This window comes from Trematomus bernacchii, unplaced genomic scaffold (genome assembly GCF_902827165.1).
Source record: "Trematomus bernacchii unplaced genomic scaffold, fTreBer1.1, whole genome shotgun sequence".
Lineage (NCBI taxonomy): Eukaryota > Metazoa > Chordata > Actinopteri > Perciformes > Nototheniidae > Trematomus > Trematomus bernacchii.
Window position 1 is genome coordinate 1,257,725 of NW_022987477.1, and position 26,686 is coordinate 1,284,410.

At 39.3% G+C, this 26,686-nt stretch overlaps 2 protein-coding genes across 2 annotated transcripts in view; one reads left to right on the forward strand and one right to left on the reverse strand.

Moving 5' to 3' along the window:
* LOC117495803 (sodium/hydrogen exchanger 9-like) overlaps positions 1-23,304 on the reverse strand; it is a 66,918-nt gene extending 43,614 nt beyond the window's left edge. Inside the window, 6 exon segments of the mRNA XM_034147341.1 lie at positions 2,441-2,546; positions 12,761-12,876; positions 16,410-16,486; positions 16,917-16,994; positions 21,311-21,504; positions 23,119-23,304. Coding sequence (XP_034003232.1) covers positions 2,441-2,546; positions 12,761-12,876; positions 16,410-16,486; positions 16,917-16,994; positions 21,311-21,504; positions 23,119-23,263 — 716 coding nt within the window. The 5' untranslated portion in view covers positions 23,264-23,304.
* A 2,702-nt stretch (positions 23,305-26,006) lies between these two features.
* dipk2ab (divergent protein kinase domain 2Ab) overlaps positions 26,007-26,686 on the forward strand; it is a 29,525-nt gene continuing 28,845 nt past the window's right edge. The window contains 1 exon segment of the mRNA XM_034147363.1: positions 26,007-26,406. The gene's annotated coding sequence lies outside the window, so the exon portion shown is untranslated.

Consider the following 26,686-nt stretch of genomic DNA (forward strand, 5'->3'; position numbering starts at 1 on the left):
AGAATAAAACTCCTCTTACTTTATACTCCAGCTACTATTTAAATATATGTTTTGTGCATGTAAATGTTCTGCAAAGGCTAAAATCCATCCAGAGGGAGTTTTCTTTTTTTTGAAGATCAGTATGATGTCAGAACATCTCTGACAAATGAACTGTGTACTTCACTTGTCATGCCATCAGGTTGAGCTAGCACAACATGCTTTAATCTGCACAGCAAAAGGGGAAGAATCAATCAAGCTATCGCTAATGAGCTCAGCAAGCTGAAGGGGGACATCTATTATCCCGTCCGTGACAATAAAGCCTCCAGTTCTGTTAGCACATTACATCTGGCTGCTTGTCTCCGGTCAGTGTGACCCTCTGAGGAGAGTATCTGTTACCAGAGGTGGGAAGTAGTGGAGTACAAACACTTCTGACGACTTTTTACTTTCTACTTCTTACATTTTGAACACAAATACCTGTACTTTCTACTTCTTACATTTTGAACACAAATACCTGTACTTTCTACTTCTTACATGTTAAACACAAATACCTGTACTTTCTACTTCTTACATGTTGAACACAAATACCTGTACTTTCTACTTCTTACATGTTGAACCCAAATACCTGTACTTTCTACTTCTTACATGTTGAACCCAAATACCTGTACTTTCTACTTCTTACATTTTGAACACAAATACCTGAACTTTCTACTTCTTACATGTTGAACCCAAATACCTGTACTTTCTACTTCTTACATTTTGAACACAAATACCTGTACTTTCTACTTCTTACATGTTGAACCCAAATACCTGTACTTTCTACTTCTTACATTTTGAACACAAATACCTGTACTTTCTACTTCTTACATGTTGAACCCAAATACCTGTACTTTCTACTTCTCACATTTCCCAAACATGCTGGTTCCTTTAGTTTGAATGTGTGTTTGGTGGCGTGATCATTATTATTTAGAGTCATTGCGTGCCTATTGATTTGAACACGATCCGTGTATCCATCATTTCCTGGTCTTCTCTAAAGAAGAGGGACCAATGAAAACGTTGTCATGTTGCCGTTGTTCAGCATGGAAACATTCATTAGCTAACAATGACATTATTGTTCTATTAATATAAAGGGAGGTCAGGTACTCTTTAAAACAGCTGCTAGTTATGGGTACTTTTTACTCAAGTACATTTCAAAGCCCTCTTTACTTTTACTTGAGTAAAGAAGTTTAGTCAGTACTTCTACTTTCACCAGAGTATTTTTAAACACGAGTATCTGTACTTCTACTTGAGTAAAGGATGTGTGTACTTTTGCCATCTCTGTCAAGATGTCAGTGAACCTGGCTGAGTGGTGTCTGGGTCAGGGCTTTCTGGAGCAGGACATTCGGAGAGAGAGGGCACATCAGCGTGAAGCTTAGCTGCTCGGGGAGCTTGTTAAAATTCCAGTGCCAGGGCCCCGCGTGGCTCGCTAATAAGAGCCAGCTTTGTGAGTGGAGCCAGGCGACCGGCAGCCAGTCGAGTGACAGGCGACGGCATGAAGGCCGGTCACGCCACTCCAGAAACAAACGCAGCCCTTTGTGACCGTTTGTCCCTCCTCTGCACTTCAATGTACACAAGAGACGGCAGCCACAGTGTGAACACAACAATCCTCACACTCGCCTCCTTTTCCCTCCACCTGCCTGTCTGTCTGGGCCGATCACAGAGAGACGTGTGCATGTGAGGTGTCGCTCTGTGTGAACACAATATGCACACATATCTTCTCCTTTCCACCTCTATTCAGTCCCTGGACTTTAATGTTCATCTTATTCTATTTCCATGTGTATAGACTCATGCATTTACTTATTCACTGCATATGACAATAAAGCCTTTGAATCTAATGTGGACCTGTGTGAGTTTTCTCCCTTCTCTGTCTCCTTCGTGCCATCTGTTAGAACGTCTACTTGAATAGTTTTATCCACTAGCAATGTGTAAATAGAGCAGACAATGGCTGCAATGTTTGTGAGCAGGACAAACAAACAAGCATACAGTATTTGAGTGCAAACGTGGACAAAGGGAAAAGTAGAGAAGCAAATGAAATGCATGAAGGAAGCATGACTGCATGGTGGCGACCTCACTGAGGGTTTCATGCTGCATTTTGTCCGAGTGTGACAGTATCTGTGTCAGGTGGATTTCTTAGCTGGGAGCGTGTCTCTTCCCTAGCAGTGAGTCTCTCCAGTGAGAACTTTAATGAGATGCTGACAGTGCCACGGGCAACTCGCTTACGCAGTCCACTGCATAGCATCTAAAAGCACTAATGCGGTTTTGCCAATCGCACACTTTCCCTACAGCTGGCAGCATCCATTTCCTCCCCCTCACTTCCACCCCCTTGCCACCAATTGCAAAAAGACTGACTGAGCTCCCACACAATTATCCTAGAAAATATATCACACTTCGAGGGCAGAGACAAATCCTAAAATGACATTCTCACTGTGTCAGGACGATGGCCACGGCATCATTCAGGACACTCTCTCCAAACAGCAGGCTGTGCAGGTCCAGGTCCAAACGCAGCTCTGACAACAGGCCAAGGACTGCAACTACAAAGAAAAACAAACACAAGAGTTACGGCTATTGAAGACAGCATGAAGCACAATAACTCCTCTGCTAATCCCACAACAAAAGTGGTGCGGTCTATCACCTCTACTGCCACAAACAGGAGCATCAGGGGGGTTTCATGTCAGGAAAAATAACAACACACTGACAGCCCCAGAAAGAGGGGTTTGACACTTTGAACAGTAACTAAACCTATAGAGCCCAAGCAGAAGGACATTCACAAAGCTCTGGAAAGTACACAATGTATGTCAGCAAAGAAATGCTGATCCATTTTCTCGTTACTTTTTTCTGTATTTATTATGAGATTGTCATGCAAGTGCACACACATCTAAACATGTAAGTGAACATTTGCCTTTGTATGGTATCATTGAATAATTAAACACTAAAAAGCACATCACAATTGCAATATAGGTCAATAAATCCATTTTCCTAATCGTGCAGCCTTATTGCAAATCATCCGAGTACAGTGACCTTTTTCATATATTAGAAATGTGGCAGTTACAGTTTCCTTATTGTAAGAGCTGAAGGTTTTCATGTTTACCGTTTTCTGTGTTTGTTAAAAGTGTATATACATGGGGGGGGGGTGTATTTATTAGCCGAGAGCATTGCTGCAGTTTTCACCTTAGAGGGAAATAGCAACAAGGATTCTGGGAATCTTGAGAGAGCGCTGATGGGAGAAGGGAAGGCTTAGAGCTACGATGCTGCAGCTGGTTAAAACATCCAAAAGGAGCCAATTACAGGCAGCCCTGCTTTAAATAATGCAACATACACTTACTGCTCAGCAACACAATAAATTCCTCCACACTTCATTCAGTTTCTCATCACTATTGGATGACTTTCAGACGGCCCTATGAAGCTTTTGGGGGTTTTCGAGCCCGAAACGCCTCCATTGGACCCTCGTGTGTTCCAACACATTGTAATTGATAGGGATAAGGGGGCGGGACATCTCTAGGCGGTGGACCAATCACAACAGAGCCGGCCAGCTAACCAATCAGAGCAGACTGGGCTCTGGTTTCAGACAGAGGGTGAAAATAGGTGCTGCAGCACAGGTAGTATGAGAAAAATAAAGAGCTTTTTGAACATTAAAGCATGGAGACATGAAGAGACACTACATACTGATATACACCTGAGCATCAGCAGGAGAGGACTCTTTAAAGTAGAGACACTACATACTGATATACACCTGAGCATCAGCAGGAGAGGACTCTTTAAAGTAGAGACACTACATACTGATATACACCTGAACATCAGCAGGAGAGGACTCTTTAAAGTAGAGACACTACATACTGATATACACCTGAACATCAGCAGGAGAGGACTCTTTAAAGTAGAGATACTACATACTGATATACACCTGAACATCAGCAGGAGAGGACTCTTTAAAGTAGAGACACTACATACTGATATACACCTGAACATCAGCAGGAGAGGACTCTTTAAAGTAGAGACACTACATACTGATATACACCTGAACATCAGCAGGAGAGGACTCTTTAAAGTAGAGACACTACATACTGATATACACCTGAACATCAGCAGGAGAGGACTCTTTAAAGTAGAGACACTACATACTGATATACACCTGAACATCAGCAGGAGAGGACTCTTTAAAGTAGAGACACTACATACTGATATACACCTGAACATCAGCAGGAGAGGACTCTTTAAAGTAGAGACACTACATACTGATATACACCTGAACATCAGCAGGAGAGGACTCTTTAAAGTAGAGACACTACATACTGATATACACCTGAACATCAGCAGGAGAGGACTCTTTAAAGTAGAGACACTACACACTGATATACACCTGAACATCAGCAGGAGAGGACTCTTTAAAGTAGAGACACTACATACTGATATAAACTATCACTAGAAATGTACGTTAGCTGCAAAGTTGGACTGATTTTTCAAACTTGTATCCTAGCCTCCATCTACCTAAGGCTGATTTGAATCCTGAGAAGAATGGACTTTGATAGGTCAAAGGCAAGTGGGTTTTCTGAGTTTCATCAGCACTCCAGACTGGGAGGGACCCTCCAGGATTTACTGTAACGTCTGCAGATGATTCAGCTACTATGTGATGTCATGGTGTGAATCATGTACAGAGGTTAAATGCTGGGATACCACAGCCACTCAGTAAAGCTGATGAAATATCTGAGATTTGTGGCAAATCAATGGAAGGCTATGCAACAAAAAGTCAAATGGCCTTTGATTTAAAAGCCATTAAGCCAAGAAGTCATGAGGAGAAACCAAGATATTTAGGATCAAAAATGATTTTGTTTATAGGAAAACCTGCTTTTCATTAAGCATATTCAGGCAGTCTGATCCTCTTACAACAAACACAATATGCTATTTTTAGTTTTTTTACTAACATTGTAATCCTGCTGCTAATCCCCAATTTTAAGATATGTAACATTAATCTGATTAAGTATTTTTCTGGGCAACTGTAAGGGAAAACAGTCCATTTTACCATTACTCCCCAGGGAGTTTTGGTAATCAAAAGGTAACAAAACGCCATTATCCTTGGTTTCAAGTGATTATACACCAATCAAAACATAACCATATATTCAATGTCTGCTAATAGATCCCCCTAAATACGTCACACCGGCTCTTTAAGATTCAAATCTGTTGTGAAAAATACAAACAACTTATTAGTCACTGCTGCATCCATCAACATCTGCTTAGAGGAGTATCAGCTCAACTCCACGGTGACTTCCCAGACAGTAAACAAACGCTGAGCATATGAATGAGTGCACACACACACACACACACACACACACACACACACACACACACACACACACACACACACACACACACACACACCACACACACACACACACACACACACACACACACACACACACACACACACACAACATCACACACACACACACACACACACACACACACACACACACACACACACACACACACACACACACACGGCTCAGTGTTGACAGTGCGTGACGAGAGGAATACTGACTGACACTGACTGTCAGCTCGACACTCGGTGACACCGCAAGTATCTCCTTCTGCAAGATACTGACTGTGGCATTGTTATATCTAGGTGTTGTGTGTGTGTTTGTGTGTGTGTGTGTGTGTGTGTGTGTTTCACATTGGATAGATGTAGATACAAAGATATATATGTAAAAAGTCGATTGGAAGAAAATGTCCGCCGAAAATCCTTGTTGTAACTGCCACAAGGGAAACAAGCAAAACAAAATTACCATATAATGAAAACATTGCCAGGTATGGAGAAAGACACCACGCACACACACACACATATTTATGAGGATATATAGGAAAACAGAGACTCAGAGCGATGCCATTCTGAAGGCCAGACAATATCACATCCAAAACAATAACAGCACCCGGTAGATTACTATTCCACCTGTTGACCAAAAACTGTTGCATAAGTTTCAGGGAAATCTGTGATATGAATACAGAGTGTGTCTGTAGTGAATACCAGGTCAGGGAGGGCAGTATTTGAGCAGACTGATAATAAGAGAGCAGCCTCAGGACATGTTTTGACATATCAGGCTCTTTGGTCTTAAGAAAGGTTTAGACTACTTCGTGTTTTGGAGGGGAACAATCCTTTATCTCAAGGGGTTCAAGTTAGGCCCTTAAAGTCAGGAGGGTTCCATCTGCCTGCTCCCATAGTGCTTTGCTGATGATAGCATGTCACTGCAAGACAAAAATAACACAAAGCACTGCCTAAACACACACACACACACACAAGCATGCACGAGGGTTGGCTGCGTTGTCATGGTTACGCTGTCCTTACAGCTGTCAAGTGTTCATCAGTTTCCACAGCAACACCATAAGGTTGGAAGAGAGTAGACAATTATTTCAGACATAATACAAAAGGGTCTAATGGAAGCCTTATTAGGTCAAATTACCCGGCGCTGCAGAGGCAAAAAGCTGGCGGCCGCCTCAGTCAGAGTGAGAGCATGGGATTTGCTCTCTGATTTCACCAAATTAGGCAGATTTAACACCGAGAGAGTAGCTAACGGTCAACGGGGAATTACTATAATCTCCCCAGTGCTGCGTAAAAGAAAGGCGACATATTTTTAAGGCTTTGAAAAGTGCACCACAGGTTGAAATACTGCAGCAGGTGAATATATTTATCACAGTTTAGAAGCAAACCAGCACTTTATAATTAGGAGTTTTCCAGCTGTGCTTTTCTACTCTGAACTGTACAGTAGTTCTTTGTCGGTACCTTTTAATAATAAATGGAGAAAACGCTAATTAAACCTTAAGAACTTACTCAATATATGGCTTTTGAGATTTTGTAACACAGGTTGCACAGAAAATGTGTTTTACTTACTGATGATATAACTGCAAATTTGGCTGCCTATCTTTTTTTATATCTTACCAATTTCACCACACCACATAACATTTCTCCACTTGTTCAGCCAATTAAATCTCTCTGCTCCCACTCCTTCGCTGCCCTATGAATCCTCAGTTCTGTGTACGATGTTGTACCGGTAAAATCGAGTTATGTGCATGTTTAACTAAGTTTAAATATTTGCTTTATCACGTTAGTTACTGCTGACACCTGGCCCAGGACTGCATATTTAACAGGTCGTTCTGACATACCAAAAGCCTTTTCCCTTTGAGGAGTTAATGACGGTTTTTCTCCGACCTTTTGTAACCATCCCTGAGGCGAGAGGATGGAGCACAGCAGGCGTTCCACTTTGTGACCTGAACCGTGTGTCTTATTCTGAAAGGAGAACAGGTTTCATGGCTGCAGTGCTTTGGGGGGCTTACATAAAACCAACCATTTTAAATCAATAGCTGCACGCTGACGGAAACAGATGCTAGGGATGTTTTTGCAACATGAGAATGACATACTTTCAAGGCTTCTGTTATCAAAAAAAGGATTAATACAATCTATTATTGCTCGGGTAGAATGGGAAAACTCTGGAAAGGGTTGTAAACATAGATACTGTTTCCACCTTTAAATCAGCTGGTGGCATTACTGGAAAATGTCTGAATATATCAAAAAATATTAATATTTATAATTATATATTTTTACCTATCCATTCATTATAATTATAAAAATAAATAAAAACGTATAAAAATAAATAAAAACGAATAAAACAATCAAATGCTAATAATGTGTATTTATCAAGTGCTTTTAAAAGTGATACGAAATTGAGAAAAGTAGAAAATCGAGCTCACATATTGTGTCAATTCAGCTTAAATTAATAGTCTACCCTGCCCAAAATCTAGTTTAAAAATAAGAAATACTAGTCATATAAACACATATTGACTGTAAAAATATGAATCTTATCGCCACCATTTGTAATCTGCAAGTTTAAAATGTAAACTCCTTAGTTGTTTCAAATCTCCAAATCTCCAGAAACACTAGTACAGTATCAACAGCTGCAGTGCAGCCCTAAATTAGCATCCAAATGAATGATATTAAAAGCAAAGGCAACATACAGTATGCCATGCTTTTGCTGCTCTCAGAGGAATTTCCATGGATTCATTATGGCTGAGAATCCAGCCCATCAAATACCTCTGTAATATTGCATCTTCCAGTGCAGGCAAAGTGGCCCATTTATTGGGCTCCAGTTTCACACAAAGCCTGGCTGCCAGCCTGCGTTCTCAAGGTCTCCATCATTTCAGTCCGTACGTGACACAATGAGTCATCGTCACACGAGAGGTTATGACATCAGGGGGAAAAAGTCGTATTCGTCAACATCAAATACACCCACTGTGACTGCTTGGAATAATATACAGAAGATGATGATGATGCACTCCCTTTTGCACTATGCACTAGGGATGGGAACGATTATTCGAATATTCGAAATTATTCAGGTATTCGAATATGAGAATATGAGTTATGAATATTTTTATTGTAAATTTCTTACGTTTTTTTGGGAGTTGATTACATATTATCAAATGGAATAATTCAATGTATACGACAGTGCCATAGCTAAGTGTGTTTGGTCTAAAGGTGTGTTTTGCTCCGCTCACCGGTCCCTCACAGCGGGCAGAGCTGCAGGTGCTGATCTCTCTCTCGCGTCCGGTTATACTTCACTCGTATGTCCAAATCCATCAGATCTAGCTAGTTCTAGCTAATGACATGGCTGCTGCCCCTCCCTACACGCAGACCAAGCAGACTCAAACCTCATCTTATGCCCAAATTCCAGCTGAGAGGGTCTTCTCTACAGCTGGCCTAATTGTGAATCGCCTCCGCACCCGCCTCTCCCCTGAGTAGACATGCTCACATTCTTAAACAAGTTGTTTTTTTTGGGGCTCGAATATTCGCATCTATATGCACATCATGTTTTTTATATATATCCTGCTTACTTGAAGTGTGAGTATTTTTATACCTCGGGACTGTGGGAAACACTATTTTGATCTTTCTGTGTGTACAAACATATTTTGAGATTGACAATAAAGTTGACTTTGACTTTGACTACAGAAGGAGCTGAAACTCTCAGATTTGGGTCCATCTTAAAGGACAGAACAAGAATCCATTGGTCGATATGATTGCTCGTATATCACATAATTGAAGTCGTTTTAAAATTAAGCCAGTTTTTTTACGTTTTATAATTATAATAACGAGTGCTTTTTCAAGTGCTCAAAGCGCTTTACATGACATATTACACATAGTGGACACAATAGTTTATTTTATTTGCATATTGACTGTGCCGTTTCATTTGTGTGTTACAGCTGTATTCGTTTTGTGTTCATTTGTTGGAGCTTTGTTCATGCTGCCCTATTGGCCGGGTCGCTCCTGAAAAACATATTTTAATCTCAATGAGACTTTTACCTGGTTAAATGTCACTCGATCAGTCAGTAAATAAATTAGCAAAAAATGACAAACTGTATTGGCATCGGCTCCTGAATGCACCATCACTGAAATGAGAACCACATACACACGAGGCAGCATTGCATAGTTTAAAACCAAGGTCTATGTGTTTGTGCCTTGTTTTAAGGAATATATTTTGGTCCTTTTAATGCAAATGTGGCAAGGCAGAGAAGTGGACAGGGACATTTTTAATGACCGTCTTTCAGGAAATCAGAAAGCCAGCACTATATTTGGACATTGTGAGGCGGTGAAAGTCAGGAGGTCTTGGTGTCCAGGGTTAGAGATGCATTGTGTTGTGATTGTAATCAAAGTGAGGAGCGTGGCATGGGACAATCACGTCACCCAGAACGACAGCTGCATCATAATCTACATCTCCTCTTTGACACTCACTCAGATCAACCACTTATTGGTATAAATAATTCATCACCAAATGAGGACATTAACATCAGCGCTGCCTTATGACATCCCACTTGACTGCTCTTGAAGAACACGGAATAAATTGCGGTTCCTCGTAGTTCAAAGCAGTGATTCAGACTGAGAGGGCATTGTGACTTTGATCATGCATTTAGACTCAGCTATCAATCTTTGTTATATATTACCGTGACACGACAAGGATCGCATGAGCAGAGTGGGGAGTTTTATGAGTAAAGGGTTGACACAAAATGTTAACGAGGACATATTCTGCACATTTTCAGGTTGATTAGTATTTAGTGTCTCTACTCTCTCTCTGTTCAGGTGTATATCAGTATGTAGTGTCTCTACTTTAAAGAGTCCTCTCCTGCTGATGTTCAGGTGTATATCAGTATGTAGTGTCTCTACTTTAAAGAGTCCTCTCCTGCTGATGTTCAGGTGTATATCAGTATGTAGTGTCTCTACTTTAAAGAGTCCTCTCCTGCTGATGTTCAGGTGTATATCAGTATGTAGTGTCTCTACTTTAAAGAGTCCTCTCCTGCTGATGTTCAGGTGTATATCAGTATGTAGTGTCTCTACTTTAAAGAGTCCTCTCCTGTTGATGTTCAGGTGTATATCAGTATGTAGTGTCTCTACTTTAAAGAGTCCTCTCCTGCTGATGTTCAGGTGTATATCAGTATGTAGTGTCTCTACTTTAAAGAGTCCTCTCCTGCTGATGTTCAGGTGTATATCAGTATGTAGTGTCTCTACTTTAAAGAGTCCTCTCCTGCTGATGTTCAGGTGTATATCAGTATGTAGTGTCTCTACTTTAAAGAGTCCTCTCCTGCTGATGTTCAGGTGTATATCAGTATGTAGTATCTCTACTTTAAAGAGTCCTCTCCTGCTGATGTTCAGGTGTGTATCAGTATGTAGTGTCTCTACTGTGACATGTCTCCATGCTTCAATGTTCAAAAAGCTCTTTATTTCTCTCATACTGCCTGTGCTGCAGCACCTCTTTTCACCCTCTGTCTGAAACCAGAGCCGAGTCTGCTTTGATTGGTTAGCTGGCCGGCTCTGTTGTGATTGGTCAACCAGCTTAGAGACGACCGCCTCTTAGCCTATCACGTACAATGTGTTGGAGCTCTAGCCAATAAAAGAGTGAGTGTTACATATTGATGTCACTAGGTTCTGGAACTTTTAGATTTTAGCCTTTGCAGACCATTTACATGCACAAAAACGTATATAACACACTACAGGGAAGGGGAAAAAAACATAATAGGTACTCTTTAAATATGACTTTTATGTGGATAACCTCAAACCCACACACTGCATGTATGCAATACGAAAACACGGTAAACCAATAGATGTGAATGAGACAGTTTCTACATTTTCCAACATGTTATCTGATCATCATCATGTTGTTTGATATTGCAGAGAAGTGTCTGAATCCGCAGTATGAAATCAAAACACATGAAACTGCAGATCTCCACAAGGCGTCTTTGATATTCCTTTGACGTGGTCTATCCTCTTCAACTCATTTGCATGTGTTTACCTAAGGCAAATCACTGTGATGTGTCTTTTATATAAGTGCCAAACATTCCTGAGAAGGGCTTTTTAACTTGGGTTATAAAGTAAAGTGTAAGTTTAAGAGCAGAGGTGGGAAGTAGTGGAGTACAAATACTTCGTTACTGTACTTAAGTATTTGGTATCAGTACTTTACTCCACTACTTATTTTTCTGATGACTTTTGACTTTCACTTCTTACATTTTGAACACAAATACCTGTACTTTCTACTTCTTACATTTTGAACCCAAATACCTGTACTTTCTACTTCTTACATGTTGAACACAAATACCTGTACTTTCTACTTCTTACATGTTGAACCCAAATACCTGTACTTTCTACTTCTTACATGTTGAACACAAATACCTGTACTTTCTACTTCTTACATGTTGAACACAAATACCTGTACTTTCTACTTCTTACATGTTGAACTCAAATACCTGTACTTTCTACTTCTTACATTTTGAACACAAATACCTGTACTTTCTACTTCTCACATGTTGAACACAAATACCTGTACTTTCTACTTCTTACATGTTGAACACAAATACCTGTACTTTCTACTTCTAACATGTTGAACACAAATACCTGTACTTTCTACTTCTCACATGTTGAACACAAATACCTGTACTTTCTACTTCTAACATTTTGAACTCAAATACCTGTACTTTCTACTTCTAACATGTTGAACACAAATACCTGTACTTTCTACTTCTAACATTTTGAACTCAAATACCTGTACTTTCTACTTCTAACATGTTGAACACAAATACCTGTACTTTCTACTTCTAACATTTTGAACTCAAATACCTGTACTTTCTACTTCTAACATGTTGAACACAAATACCTGTACTTTCTACTTCTCACATGTTGAACACAAATACCTGTACTTTCTACTTCTTACATTTTGAACACAAATACCTGTACTTTCTACTTCTTACATGTTGAACCCAAATACCTGTACTTTCTACTTCTCACATTTTCCAAACAGGCTGGTTCTTTTAGTTTGAATGTGTGTTTGGTGGCGTGATCATTATTATTTAGAGTCATTGCGTGCCTATTGATTTGAACACGATCCGTGTATCCATCATTTCCTGGTCTTCTCTAAAGAAGAGGGACCAATGAAAACGTTGTCATGTTGCCGTTGTTCAGCATGGAAACATTCATTAGCTAACAATGACATTATTGCTCTATTAATATAAAGGGAGGTCAGGTACTCTTTAAAACAGCTGCTAGTTATGGGTACTTTTTACTGAAGTACATTTCAAAGCCTCTTTACTTTTACTTGAGTAAAGAAGTTTAGTCAGTACTTCTACTTTCACCAGAGTATTTTTAAACACAAGTACTTCTACTTGAGTAAAGGATGTGTGTACTTTTGCCATCTCTCTTGAAGAGGTGTGTGTTTCTTTGTGCTACCTGGGTCAGTTGCAGAGACAATGGCACCAAACAGGAGGCAGTCAGTGAGGAGGAAGTCTCCATCAGCTGCTCGGCCCAACAGCACCATCAGTCTGGTGAAGCCGTAGACGCAGGACCTGTGATGGAGGACAGAAGGACAGATAATGAGGTCAGTATATCAGTCTTCCCTCTAACCACAGCAGGGCTTCCCCCAGGGCAGTGTGGGTAATAAGGGCCAGATGCTACCAGCAGGTGAGTTGGCAGCGGCTGCTTAGCACAAGTTCCCCTGCTTTAAAGGTCACCTATTATGCAAAATGTCTTTTATACATCACCACGTGTCCCCTCTGTGGAAAGAGATTCTGAAAGTTTCAGGAACAAAGATTCTCTCTCTTTTTGTCCTGATCCATTTCTATAAAAACCTGACTGAAAATCAGCTGATCAGATTTTGGCCACTTTATGATGTCATAACGATGTTTTGTCTTGTGTAACCATTAGCCAATCACCAACCAAGGTAACCCCCCCCCCCCCACCTTATCACCTGAATCTCCTCCTAGAACCAAATGTCTCTCAGAGGGGCGTGGGGAGGGGCTCCTTATTTTCATCTAAAGTAACAGACAGAGAATCAGCACTTTTGAAACAGGGCTGAAACAGAGGGGATTCTGGGATGCTGCAATGATCTGTTTGGTGTTTCAGCCAATCAGAGACAGGTTCTGGATATATCTGAGACCTGTGATATATTGATGTAAAACAGTATAATAGGGGACCTTTAATTGAACCATGTTTACCAGTATACAGTGTGTGTGTATGGATCTACATGCTGCCTTTAAACCCACCTGCATAATGCAAATACTCTCTTTTTAAGACACGCAGCCACTATTATTATTAATAATAATAAAAGGGCAACGGAAATATGACTGTGTGACTTTGAGCAACAACTTTCCATTCTGCTTTCCAGCCCTTTACTGGTTAACGAGGTAACTGGATTTTCTTACAGGTACATAAAAAAAGATCAGAATACTGTCACATTAAAAAAAACAAGAGATCTTTGGCCAAAAGAAAGTAATCAGGTTACTTACATTTTCATACTCAGATAACACATTTTTAACAGGTAACAGGTCATTCTAACAGAACACATGAACGAATCCTGTTAGATTGAAGCATCCCATAATGTCAGTACACCAACTTGTCCTCGAGGGGAGCCTCTCTAACCATGGGCATAATTATGTTACCATGGTGACCGCACATGACCTGTCCCCATGGCTGGGATTTAAAGGACTGCCCTAAGGTCGCGCAGCTAATCCGTTTTAATTCATGTATCTTTACCGAGTTATTTGAAGTTATGCTAATGCCGTGAGTGTGTGTGTGTGTGTGTGTGTGCGTGTGTGTGTGTGTGTGTCATAGACAGAGATAGACAGGAAGTGGATGTACTGTGTCAGTTGAGTCAGTAAGGCTCCCTCGCTCCCGTGAGACTCTCTCTCTCTCTCTCTCCGTCTCTCTCTCTTTCCCCAGGAGACATAGCAGACTCTCTAACAAGCCCCCTGATTGGTCAGGCCTGGTGTTTTAGCATCAAAGAATGTGCACGTGACCCAACATGTCAAACTGTGCCCTGCTTCCCAAGGGAGTTAGAGGGGAGTTTGTAAAAAAAAATAAAAGAGGGTATGAACCTTTTCTCATGGACGTAACATCTGTAAACAAAGGAAATGTGGAAATATTGTCAGGAATTAACAACAAAGCACCAAAGTAAACCTAGTAGCAGGTATAGAGGGAGAATATGAGTACATATTGATATTACATGTGGAAAATAAATCAAATAATACACTATCTGTTTTTCATATTTGTTACAACTGTATTTAACTCATATAAGCGCTTTATGCTCTAAATTTGCACCTGCAGGCAATATCTGTTCATATTATTTTCCCATTTATACAAAATTGTCTGCATCTTGCCTCACATTTGCATTCAACTGTGATACTGTATTAAACTGTAACCTCATGCCCTGTCTGGTTAGATGTAAGCTGCATATGTTGTACTGTGTGTGATGACAATAACGCTGAATCTAATCTATAAAAGTTGACTTCATAGCAGTACAATTGCACTGTTAGATTATACAGGTGTACCTACAGTAATAAAGTGGAGTGAACTGTATATTGCTGTAGTTGAACTATAGGCTACATGAAATCTCAAAAATGTAATGTAGAATCCTTTGGAAGGTTTTCATAAAATCAAAGGCAATTCAATATTTTTGACAAAGGATCCTGGAATTTCAACAAAAACAAATTGTGTTTTTTTTTTTTACAGTCTCTGTGTTTCCAGCAAATTGTGTGTATTATAAACAACTGGTTTGCAAAGAGCTTCATTTCCTCCACAGACTGACAGCGCCATCTAGCGGTGAGAGGCTAGAATAGCAACCCATTTCCATACAAAGTCTGAGCATGTTTTCATCAGTTTACCATGCTCTTAACGCACTCTGCAGATCCATTCATTCACTATTTTGACTTATAGTAGGAAAGAAAGCACCATTGTCATTAGTAAACCTTAAAGACAGGGTATATGCAGGAATCCTGAAGTCAAATGTAATACCTTTTAAGACCATACATTTTAAGACCTCATCGCCACTTTGAGTTTTAACCGGTTACCTTGGCGACACACTTTACCTCACATTGACTATATACAGTATTGATTGTCCTTCCTCCTTATCTTCCAACCATTTGGACGCAAACTTGTATTTCCCCATAACGATGTTGTTTAACAACCGGCGTAAACGGACCTTCGCGCGCTATCAAGCAGTGAGCGTGCGATGTCCTGTTCAGATGACGTCAAATCCAACGGGATGCCATAAATAAACTATACAGAATCACACTACACACCTACGCAATGATTACATTCAGGCAAACTGTAGAATACAACCTCTTTGGACAATTGATATACTTATAGAAAACAAGCTACAAAATGTAATACCTTGGAAAATGCCGTTTAATACTTTTTAATAGCCTTCATTTTCATTAAATTGATTTATCAACTTTTAATACTTTTTAAGACCCCGCGGACACCCTGACAGATCTCATTGGACAGCTTCAAACAGAGCAGTAATTAACGTGATTACTCACACCTGTGCATTTCCTGCTGTAACAAAGGCCCATTTTACCACAATGCATTGCAGCAATCGCTTAGAGGAGCTCCTCACAGCTGCAAACAGTTTGAGGTAATTGCGGACGTGATGAGACATCTACCAAGAGATATCCATTCAATCTTTGCAACAGCTTTCTTCTGAGTAAAATACATTGTTTTTTATGTATCTATGTTTTTGTGCACCTGCAAGTGAGCATTTTAACTATAATATGATACAAAAATGAACACTTATACAGCGTTATGTGCGTATTATTAGAATTTCTAGACTCACAGATGGTAGTTTCTAATATGTTTGACACTAGATGCCTGCGTACATCTTGATAAATGTTAAATCCCCGTGCTTATAGAGACTGCAAATGAAATTACTCCAGGACGTAAATTGATTTATGCCAGAAAGTCTTATATTTGATTAAAGTTAATGCTGTTATGAGCCAATTAATTTAGATTATGCACAGTGGAACGATGTGAAAAGCAAGTACCCAGTATCTCTTTCATCTGTGCACCCTAACTTTGTGTGTGTTATTTAAAAATAAATGCTTACCCTATGGTGAAACAGCTGATTACGGTTCCCAAAAACGCAAAGGTCAGAACAGATCCAAGATTCCCAATTAATCGTTTCTGGAGAAAAAGAAAAATGAACACCAATTAGTAACAACAAATACACAGCTCAACAATATCAAACACAGTGACTTAAAGTGTATATTTATATACTTATACATGCACAAAAACCTAGATAACACACTACTGGAACGGGAAAACCCCCAAAAAGTACAATAGGGCCGGTTTGAGCATCACAAGTCGAGTGCGTTGTATATTATATATAGACGACATCTTACGCCCGTTATCTCCAAAACTCTCAGTAAAACATCCATATGTGTAAAAATGAAGTATATACATGCATTTGTGTCCCTTTCTACTCCATGTCACACACATGTCACATGATATTTCTCCCTCTGATGGAGCCTCCTCACAGAGTTACAGTCCTTTGAAGGCGTCTCCTCTCCTCCTCCTCCTCCTCCTCGGAGGCATGTCAGGACAGCAGTCTCACCTGATTAAGGGTGTAAGCTCCGTGGAAGATGATGGGTGGCAGGAACAGATTGAAAAGGACCTCAGGATCAAAGGTCTCCTGTAAAAGACAGATCAGTTGTGTTGGTGAGTGGCAGCGCTCCGTGGGGAGGAGAGGTCTCCGTTTAGCGAATGTGACAGACTGACAGACAGATATTACACAACCGTGGTTCACTCGAGCGCCTCTGTTTTGGCAGCTCTTTTTTCCCTTTGGATCCCAATGTCACAATAGTCTCTAGATACCGTGACAACCTTATCTGTCCTCTCTTTGCAGAAAACACACTATTCCACATTGTTAGTAGGAAAGAAAGTGTGACAATGCAGGCTTTTTTTACCCACCCACGAACGAAGAGTTAGCAACCAATGTATGTATACAAATAATCTCTTTTAAGCTTAAAGTCTAACTTACGTATAATATAATTACTATGTACTGCAATAGCGAAAAAAGCGTATTAAAAAGTGAGAAGTCGACCTGTTAACATAGAGGGAAGAACCACACAACAAAGGAGAAGAAGACAAAAAGAATAAGACCCTTTATCACCAAGGGATATTATATACACACACTACACACACACACACATCACAGGAGCTATTCACAGTAGATAGTGAAGCTGCACATGTGGAGACAATAGATGGACCGACATCAAACAGAATCACAACAGCCTACACCAGCGTGGAAGCAAACTGTAACGAGAGTGCAAGGCTTATTTTATTTTAACACACCGTGCACGTCCTCTATCTGAGTCTCATCCCAACCAACGTGACGCAACACGAGAAAAGGTAGCCTTTCATGTCCTTCATCCTCCAGTCCTTCTCATGTCTATTGTGGGTAGGATCAAACGGCACAGATATTCGATTCAGAAGAAAATAACGCAACTTTTTCCTGATCCCTACATCCCCCCCCCCCCCCCAGGTCTTAAATTCAATTCCAGTTCAATTCCATTTTCAGAGATGTGCGGACGATGCATGCTGTGCGTCACCGACCCTTTGAAGTTTGGACAAATGAGAATAGGCAAATGTTTCTACAATAAATTGCATTTTTACATGTGCACATTTACATTGATGTGTAAGATTGCATTTGTAATGATCAATCCTGATGCTGCAAAGCCCTTTCTATTGAGTTTGGAGAGCCACCGTGCTTTTTCTCCGTAATTCACACTTAAAACGGTTTCCAGAGCTTTCTACAAATTGCTCTGCTCCTATCACCCGGCTCAATATAAATTACTTTTTTGTGCCTGCAATTACCCACACAGCAGAATATATGCATCTTTTAATCTGTGCAGGCTGTGCATGTCAAATATAAAATGGCATAATACAGACAGTGTCATCAATAAATGATGCGTATGCTGGTGGTTTTATTCTAAGGGCCACCTGCACCACAGAATGAAGGATGGAGGTGTGTTGTATACACTAATTGCCTCTTCAGCTGAGCAGCACTACATTTAATCAGACCACAAACTTTAATGCTTTACTCCCGAGAGGCACATAATGGACTCAGTAATGCAATGAAATTCTTATCTCTCTCGCAGCTAGGTCCCCATATGCATCGGGCTTAATGGCGTGAAGGCTACACAGAGCGCTCTGACCAATGTAATGGCCTTTTTGGTAGCCTCTGCTGGTTTGCTAATGAGACCCGAGCATCCAACGGGGGCCAAAGAGTCCGAGCCATTAGTGGAGACTTACACTTGGCCCGGATGATTTGCAAGGTCCACGGATCACTTACTCCCTTTTCTCTCGGGGTGAAATATCGCTCTGAGATCAGGAAATACACTTTCAAATACGCTCATTTCACATCCGACCATGCTTGTTCTCCATCGAGGGGCCATGGCTCGATGCTTGGGTGCTTTTTGATATCTAAGCTTGGGGAATAACGTGATCAGAATACAAAAAGAAAGGTGGCTGTATTCCCTTAGATATATCAAAAAGATCAGATTAATGTCACATTTCTAAAAAATTGGGGATGACTAGAATCATTACAGTGTTAGTAACAACCTAAAAACATCATATGGTGTTTGTTGTAAAGGATCAGATGTTATCTCTTCTCTGTAAACTGTACTGGATAATACTTTCAGTGAGGCCCCGGCTCCACGGGAATCTATACTTCTACTATACTTCTACTGCCTGAATCTGCTTCATGGTTTTCACTTTCTTTGCTTCATTGGTTCTGTTTTTAATTCAGCAGGTTAACATATGTTCATAAAATAGTGTGTGTGAGCTTAACTGTGTGTGTTAAACTCAAACGGACCAGCTCAAATTGTATTTCTGCTTTTTTAAACAGTAGTCTGTGCTCATATCACTGTTGGTGTGTAGGCTGAATATGCGTCATGAAAGGCAGGTTTTCTTATCAATAAAACCATTTTTTATCCTAAATATCTTAGTTTCTACTTTTCTGAGGTCACATTGTTCTGTTGTCTTACATAATACACTTCAGTAAAACCAATATTATTGATATTTCCTTTCTTTTGTATTCATTTGTATTGCAATCGAGGTTATGAAAACCAAAGTAAATGCTTCGACTCTCCGATTCATTCATTTTGAACTGATAATTGCTGTGAGGAGTTTCCAGCTCAATTATTCCTGTTGCGCATTAGAGGACACACATTACACAAATATACTTTGATAAAGGGTTTATGTATGTAGCATTTAAATAAGCATTAAAAAAGCATAAAGCTTCCTCCTCCTGGTTAAAAGATAAAATATAACAATTTAATTCCACCCGAAAACCTTGAAATTGCTTCTCATTTAATTGTAACATTAGTGCAACTCCCTTTTCTCTCCTCTGTGTGATTAATCCAAAATGCGCGAGAGAACATTTTTGAAATGCACTTTTTAAGCTAAGAGTTTTCTCCTCATGTCCGGGAGTTCTCAAAATGTGGCTTAAGTTTAGTGGCTCCTTAAAAAACACTTTTTTATATGATCCTTCTCATCTTAACTTCACACACACTATGTCTTTTATTGCATTACATTTGATTTTTTAAAAGCTTTTATGACTATTTGACGTCATTTTCATTGGTTTAATGTTTAATTGTTTTATGATTTAGTGCTTTTTTGTGCTCTTACCCTGTAAATCACCTTCTAAACCTTGTATATAAGGTGCTTTCTTATCATTTATTATTATTACGAGTACTCTAATGGAATAAAAACACCAAAAAAAGTATCTTATGTTTTGGTACCTTTGTCTATCATAGTGTGCACTGACCATTCTGTATATTAATATTGTTTATTCGGTAGAGATGCTCTATAGGTGTATATCTTTCCTATCCCTTTCATTTTTATTTCATGTGCAATGCCTTGTCTTCATGCTAAGATGAAAAACAATCCCACATTTGGATCAATAAAGTATATCCACACACACACACACACACACACACGGCTCAGTGTTGACAGTGAGTGACGAGAGGAATACTGACACTGACTGTCAGCTCGACACTCGGTGACACCGCAAGTATCTCCTTCTGCAAGATACTGACTGTGGCATTGTTGTGTCGTGTGTGTGTGTGTGTGTGTGTTTCACATTGGATAGATACAGATAAACAGGTAAACAGTAGATTGTGAGAAAAATGTCCGGCGCAAATCCTTGTTGTAACTGCCACAAGGGAAACAAGCAAAACAAAATTACCATATAATGAAAACATTGCCAGGTATGGAGAAAGACACCACACACACACACACACACACACACACACACACACACACACACACACACACACACACACACACACACACACACACACACACACACACACACACACACACACACACACACACACACACACACACACACACACACACACACACACACACACACACACACACACACACACACACACACACACACACACACACACACACACACACACACACACACACACACACACACACACACACACACACACACACACACACACACACACACACACACACACACACAATCTGTTCCTAATAAATCCCTAATATAGGTTAAATTGCCTTCTATTTTCCTCGCTGTACCACCACTCTCCTGCCTCCCTAATAACAAACAGACCATGCAGGTAATTTAGAGGAAAACCAATAGCTAAGCTCCATTAGAGGAGACTGTCTCTGCAGATATACACCAGAGGGAAAATATAGGTGTAGGAAGACAAAGTGTTATTTCAGAGCAAATAAAAGTGCACCAGTGGGAGAGAAAGCATCCTTCACGGAGCATTTTGTTTCCACTCGTTCCTATGCAACATTGATTTTGTACCTTTTTTAAAGCGAATGTTTTATTAAGACAGGTTGTTTCCCCTTCCATTAGAGACTATGTTGTGGCACAACCTGCAGCACCTATCCACATTAATAATTCACTTTTTTTTGCATGTATTTGAAATGCAGGTCAATTCAAATCACCATATTTACCATATGAGGGGTTGAGAGCGCTGGGACTCCATCACTGACTTTTCTAACGTTTCGTGGAGATTGAGATGTGATGTTAACCGGCAGGAAGTGAGGAGTGATGTTAAGACCACTGCAATTGCACAATGCCTCCATGTTGTCCAGGTTTTCTCCCCGGTAAAATGACAGGAATTTCACAGTTAGCCCCACGAGCATGCCTGCAAAATAGAACAACAAATAAATATAAGCTGCTGTTGTAAAAACTAATACATTATGAATAATACAACCATATTCCAGGAGTAAATAAATCATGGTGCAGCTACTATAATGCAAAAAACTACTTATGGTGACAGTCCTGTAGAGACACAACCCTGTACAACAAAGCCTATAAGAAAAAGTCTAAAATACATGCTGCTATACAGATAACACATTCAATTGCAAAGTTAATATTGCATGATTGAAGGAGGATAACATGCTCACTGGTGGGACATTAATAGTGTATGGTATCTGGAGCAATATATGCAACCTGTTTGGTGTAATGACAGCCTAAATTAAAAGTGTGATGATGATCAGATAACATGTTGGAAAATGTAGAAACTGTCTCATTCACATCTATTTTTTTACCGTGTTTTCGTATTGCATACATGCAGTGTGTGGGTTTGAGGTTATCCACATAAAAGTCATATTTAAAGAGTACCTATTAAGAGGCGGAAGAAGTATTCAGATCTTGTACTTGAGTAAAAGTAGAAGTACTCAGATCTTGTACTTGAGTAAAAGTAGAAGTACTCAGATGTTGTACTTGAGTAAAAGTAGAAGTACTCAGATGTTGTACTTGAGTGAAAGTAGAAGTACTCAGATCTTGTACTTGAGTAAAAGTAGAAGTACTCAGATGTTGTACTTGAGTAAAAGTAGAAGTACTCAGATGTTGTACTTGAGTGAAAGTAGAAGTACTCAGATCATGTACTTGAGTAAAAGTAGAAGTACTCAGATCTTGTACTTGAGTAAAAGTAGAAGTACTCAGATCTTGTACTTGAGTGAAAGTAGAAGTATTCAGATCTTGTGCTTGAGTAAAAGTAGAAGTACCAGAGTTTAGGAATACTCTGTTACAGTAAAAGTCCTGCATTCAAAATGTTACTCAAGTAAAAGTAGAAAAGTATTCTCATCAAAATCTAGTGAAAGTAGCGACAGTAAAAGTAGTCATTGTGCAGATTGGTCCATTTCAGAATAATATATATGATATGTTTTATGATTGATCATGAAAGTGTTCTCAAAGCTGGTAAAGGTGCAGCTAGTTTGAATGACTTTGTATACTGCAGGGTAGCTTGTGAATTTACTCCAGGTGGAACTAAAGTCTGATTTAATACTTGATTATATTTCACATCATTCATCCAGATCTGCCTAGTAACTAAAGGTGATAAATGCAGTGGAGTAAAAGTACACGATTTACCTCTGAAGTAATGGAGTACTACTGAGTTACTTCACACCACTGCCTATGCCATTCATCACCATAAAGCCAGATACAAAAGACAGATACAAAAGCCAATTAAGTATAATATGTAGAAACCTCATTCTTCTTCTATGGTATCACTTAGTTGTTAGCAATTTAAGCTAACCTGGAACTCATTGATAGTTAATTATGAATACAGATAAACAATAACAATGGTGACTAAAGCTAAAATAGCTAATTTGAGACCACTAGAATCCCAGTAAAGCCCAAAAGTCGACACCAAACTGTGGTTATTTTAACATCCTGATACATGTTAAAGCTGTGCGTTCAGGAAGTGTTATTGAATTTAACGGCTTCCGTTTTAATTTAGCTTAGGTTTTCTTACCATAAAACATTGCCCCTCCAGTTTCATTTAAAAGTCTATATTTGCACTGTTTTGATTTCCACACAGTGAGGATGGTTAGAAGTGCCAAGCTAGTTGCTGAAAGTAGAATTAAGGTTGTATTTTCTTGTCTTTGCTCCATCTTCATCTTCAACACCGAGGTCAAACTTTTCGGAAACTACTGTTGTGTCTTTGATTCAAGTGCTGCCTTCAGTGCTGCTCGGAAATCTCTGCTTCCTCACAAACGTACGGAAGTAACCAGTCTATCCCTGTGAAACAACTACAAGTATATATGAGTGAGTATACGTTTATTTAATATAAATAAACAGCGTTAAGATATTTAGTTGGCTACACTAAGCTATTGGTGCAACAAATGTGTAGGAGGAGAATCATAATTCCATTACGAGTCCCACAGCGGGGACATTTACGGTGTTACGCAAATGTTGCATAGCAAGAAGAAGAGAATCTAAGCAAAACAAATTAGTTTAAAAATAACCAAGTGACAAACATATGAAAATATTGAGACTTAAAAAGAAATTACATTTGTTAGGACTGCTTTTAACCTTCTGTTCGACCATATGGTAGAGCTCACTTTGAGTGTTTTACTTAATTCCACCTGTCAGTAATCTCTACCACATGTTGACGTTATTTTTGATGAAAAACTTTAGAAGTATGGTTTTTTTAACTATCTAAAACCATGCTTTACTGAACGGTTGAAATGTAATTTAGTGGTAAAACGTAGTGATGCCAAGATGACACATTTACAATTTATATAAAAACTGTTTATTTAATGCAATTCAATGAAATACTAGATGAAATATATCAGTATGAGATGCAGGCAGACACAAAAAGACAATGCAAGAAATCAGGACACAGGTTCGTTAAATGAAGGGCAGAGACATGTTTCAAGGTCAAGTCATTTTTATTTAAAAAAGGCACTCAAAAGAAATGGAACTCAGGAAATGTTGCTATAAGATAACGATTGTTTGTTAGAAAAACTACAAGGTTAAACTAAAAGGATCCAAGTTGGTTCAATGAACAGGAGCAAAGTATAAAAGCAAGACAAATGCAAATCAAAATTAGCAAACAAAACAGCAGCAGGTGAACCTAAAAGCAATGGTTAAATTAAGGGTAAAAATGGCTCACCATGTGGCATACAAACAATTGAGGTTCTGCCCTACTCACCATATGAAGAGTTTTTGGGAAACTACTGAACTTCAGGACAATCTGCAAGGAAGCAGTACGTGAGCATATACTACTAGCAGAAATGACTCAATGTATCCTTAGTAATAAGTTATGCAGCCTACAGTACCTATCATATGACAGCAGAGCCAAATGAAACAACAGAGGGCCACCAGGTGCGTTTTATACCCTGCTCTAATTCAGGAGCATAGTCATGTTCATATACTGAAGAAAAAGAAACAAATTCACCTTTTTGTAATGACATTTCAACCGTTTGGTAGAGGCCTATATATTTAATAAAAACAACCCTAACCCAAACGGTAAGGTCCTTTGTCAAACATTGATTGTTGTTATTGGCCCAAGGAAGTACAACATGTAAAGAAATAATGTATTAACCGTGATTATTGCACACTACAATTGGTTTATTGCCCAACAGTCTGAATAAAATGCAATAACAACCTAAATACATGACAAATAATAATATCTAATGAGCCTAGTAAAGAAGCCTGTTTGACAATATAGATCACTATTTCCGAATAGCATGGCTCATGTCGTTGTGTCTTTACTATGCTATAAAATAATTCCGGTGTTTCCTGAAGCATCTGAACGCATCTCAGCGTATCTGTCATCCTCTTCTTGTCCAGCAGATGGCAGTGAATGCAAACTAACGGGCTCTCTGTCCCTCAGCGATGAGTGAATTAGTAATGAGCCTTAATTAGCAATTTTAATTACATGTTGGTTTGTTTGTTGCTGACCCATTTCGGCATTTTATTTACTTCAAATGTAACCCAGTATCTGTACAAATAAAAACACTTGAGCATGCTTAAATTTAGGCCTACGTATGGTATGTGTCAATCATTTTTGCCCTTATGTTGACTGAATATACCACAGTTAAATTAGGTTTTATGTTATATTAGACGTGTAGTTGATGGTGTATAGAGAGGTCAAACTTACTACTGTGTTATCTGATAAAGAAAGCAATGGGCTGTTGTTTCATGAGGTTCACAACACCCTGAAATATATATGAACGGTTGTTTTTGAGTGTTTTTGGCCGGATAATTTCGTCCAAGAGCAATGTTGACACCTCTGATGCTGCAGGTTGTTTATTACATTGTGTACATAATACACTTTTCACATATCTTTAGGTATTGTGTTTACATGTGCAATTTACTGTGTTTGAATTATGTCAACATTTCCATTAATATACGTATTTCACATAGCTGGATATATCTACAAGAATTGCACAATTATCTAAATATATATTTGATACTATATATTCTCAGTAAAAAAGAAATGTATATATTCAGAGGAGTATCTAAACATGAAAAAATATACAGAATGAATTAGAATACTCCCCTATATAGCAATCTACTGAACATATAAACACTACTATTATACATATATATTGTACTATATACATACAAAAAGTGTGTAAAGTAGCTTTAAAATAAGAGTAAAATATGTCCTGTTTAGGAGTAAAATAAATCCTGTTTGAAGAGTCAAATATCTGCTGATTAAGAGTCAAATATCTGCTGTTTACATCAAAATTAGACAGAGTAAAAAACAGAGCATTTGGTGCACCTCGCTCAGGGGGCGGTGTTCCATTCCAGACATGACAATATTAGAATAATCGCTTAGCAACCAGCGCCATAAACCGTATGCGGGTGTCGTAAAGCTCATAGAGGCTGGTGTTGTAAAAAAGAGTGGAAACAGAACCCATTGTGGTGTTGGAGAGGAGTGAGCTGCAGACAGAAGAAGAGCCAGAAAGAGGCAATACTGTGACCACAAAGGACGCGTGATCTGCGGACAGATATGGACCGTAATGCACCGCAACATGTGTGAAGAGCACCGTGTTTTCCATGCAGAAAGACCCGGTACAGGGAAGAGTTAAACCCCGACATCACAACTGTTTATTCCTGCAGCTAGCTGGTTAGCAACCCAGGAGCTAGACATGGAAAACCCGTGTGAGTTTTCCTGATAGACATCTCCGTCGAGCTGTTTTTCTCTTTGCATAATGTCTGCGAGAAGCTGCAACTTCAGAGAATGATTTCCAGGGAGCGATAAGCTTTACAGGACTGCACACCCGGAGAGGAAAGAAAAGTCATACAGGTTTGTTCCACAGTTTTCTGCTTCTCTCAGTCCGTGTGCACGCTGAACTATGTCTGGACTCATGCATGCCTTAGTGTGAATTTTAGGATCATTCTTCAGGTAATAAAGGGTTATACCGCTCCTAACACAGGTGGAAGAAGCACTCGGATGTTTTATTTAATAAAAGTAGCAATACTACAGTGTAGAAATACTCTGTTACAATTACAAATCCTGCATTCTAAAAAATGAATTGGCATTAAAAAATACTTTAAGTACCAAAAGTAAAAGTACTAGTTGTGCA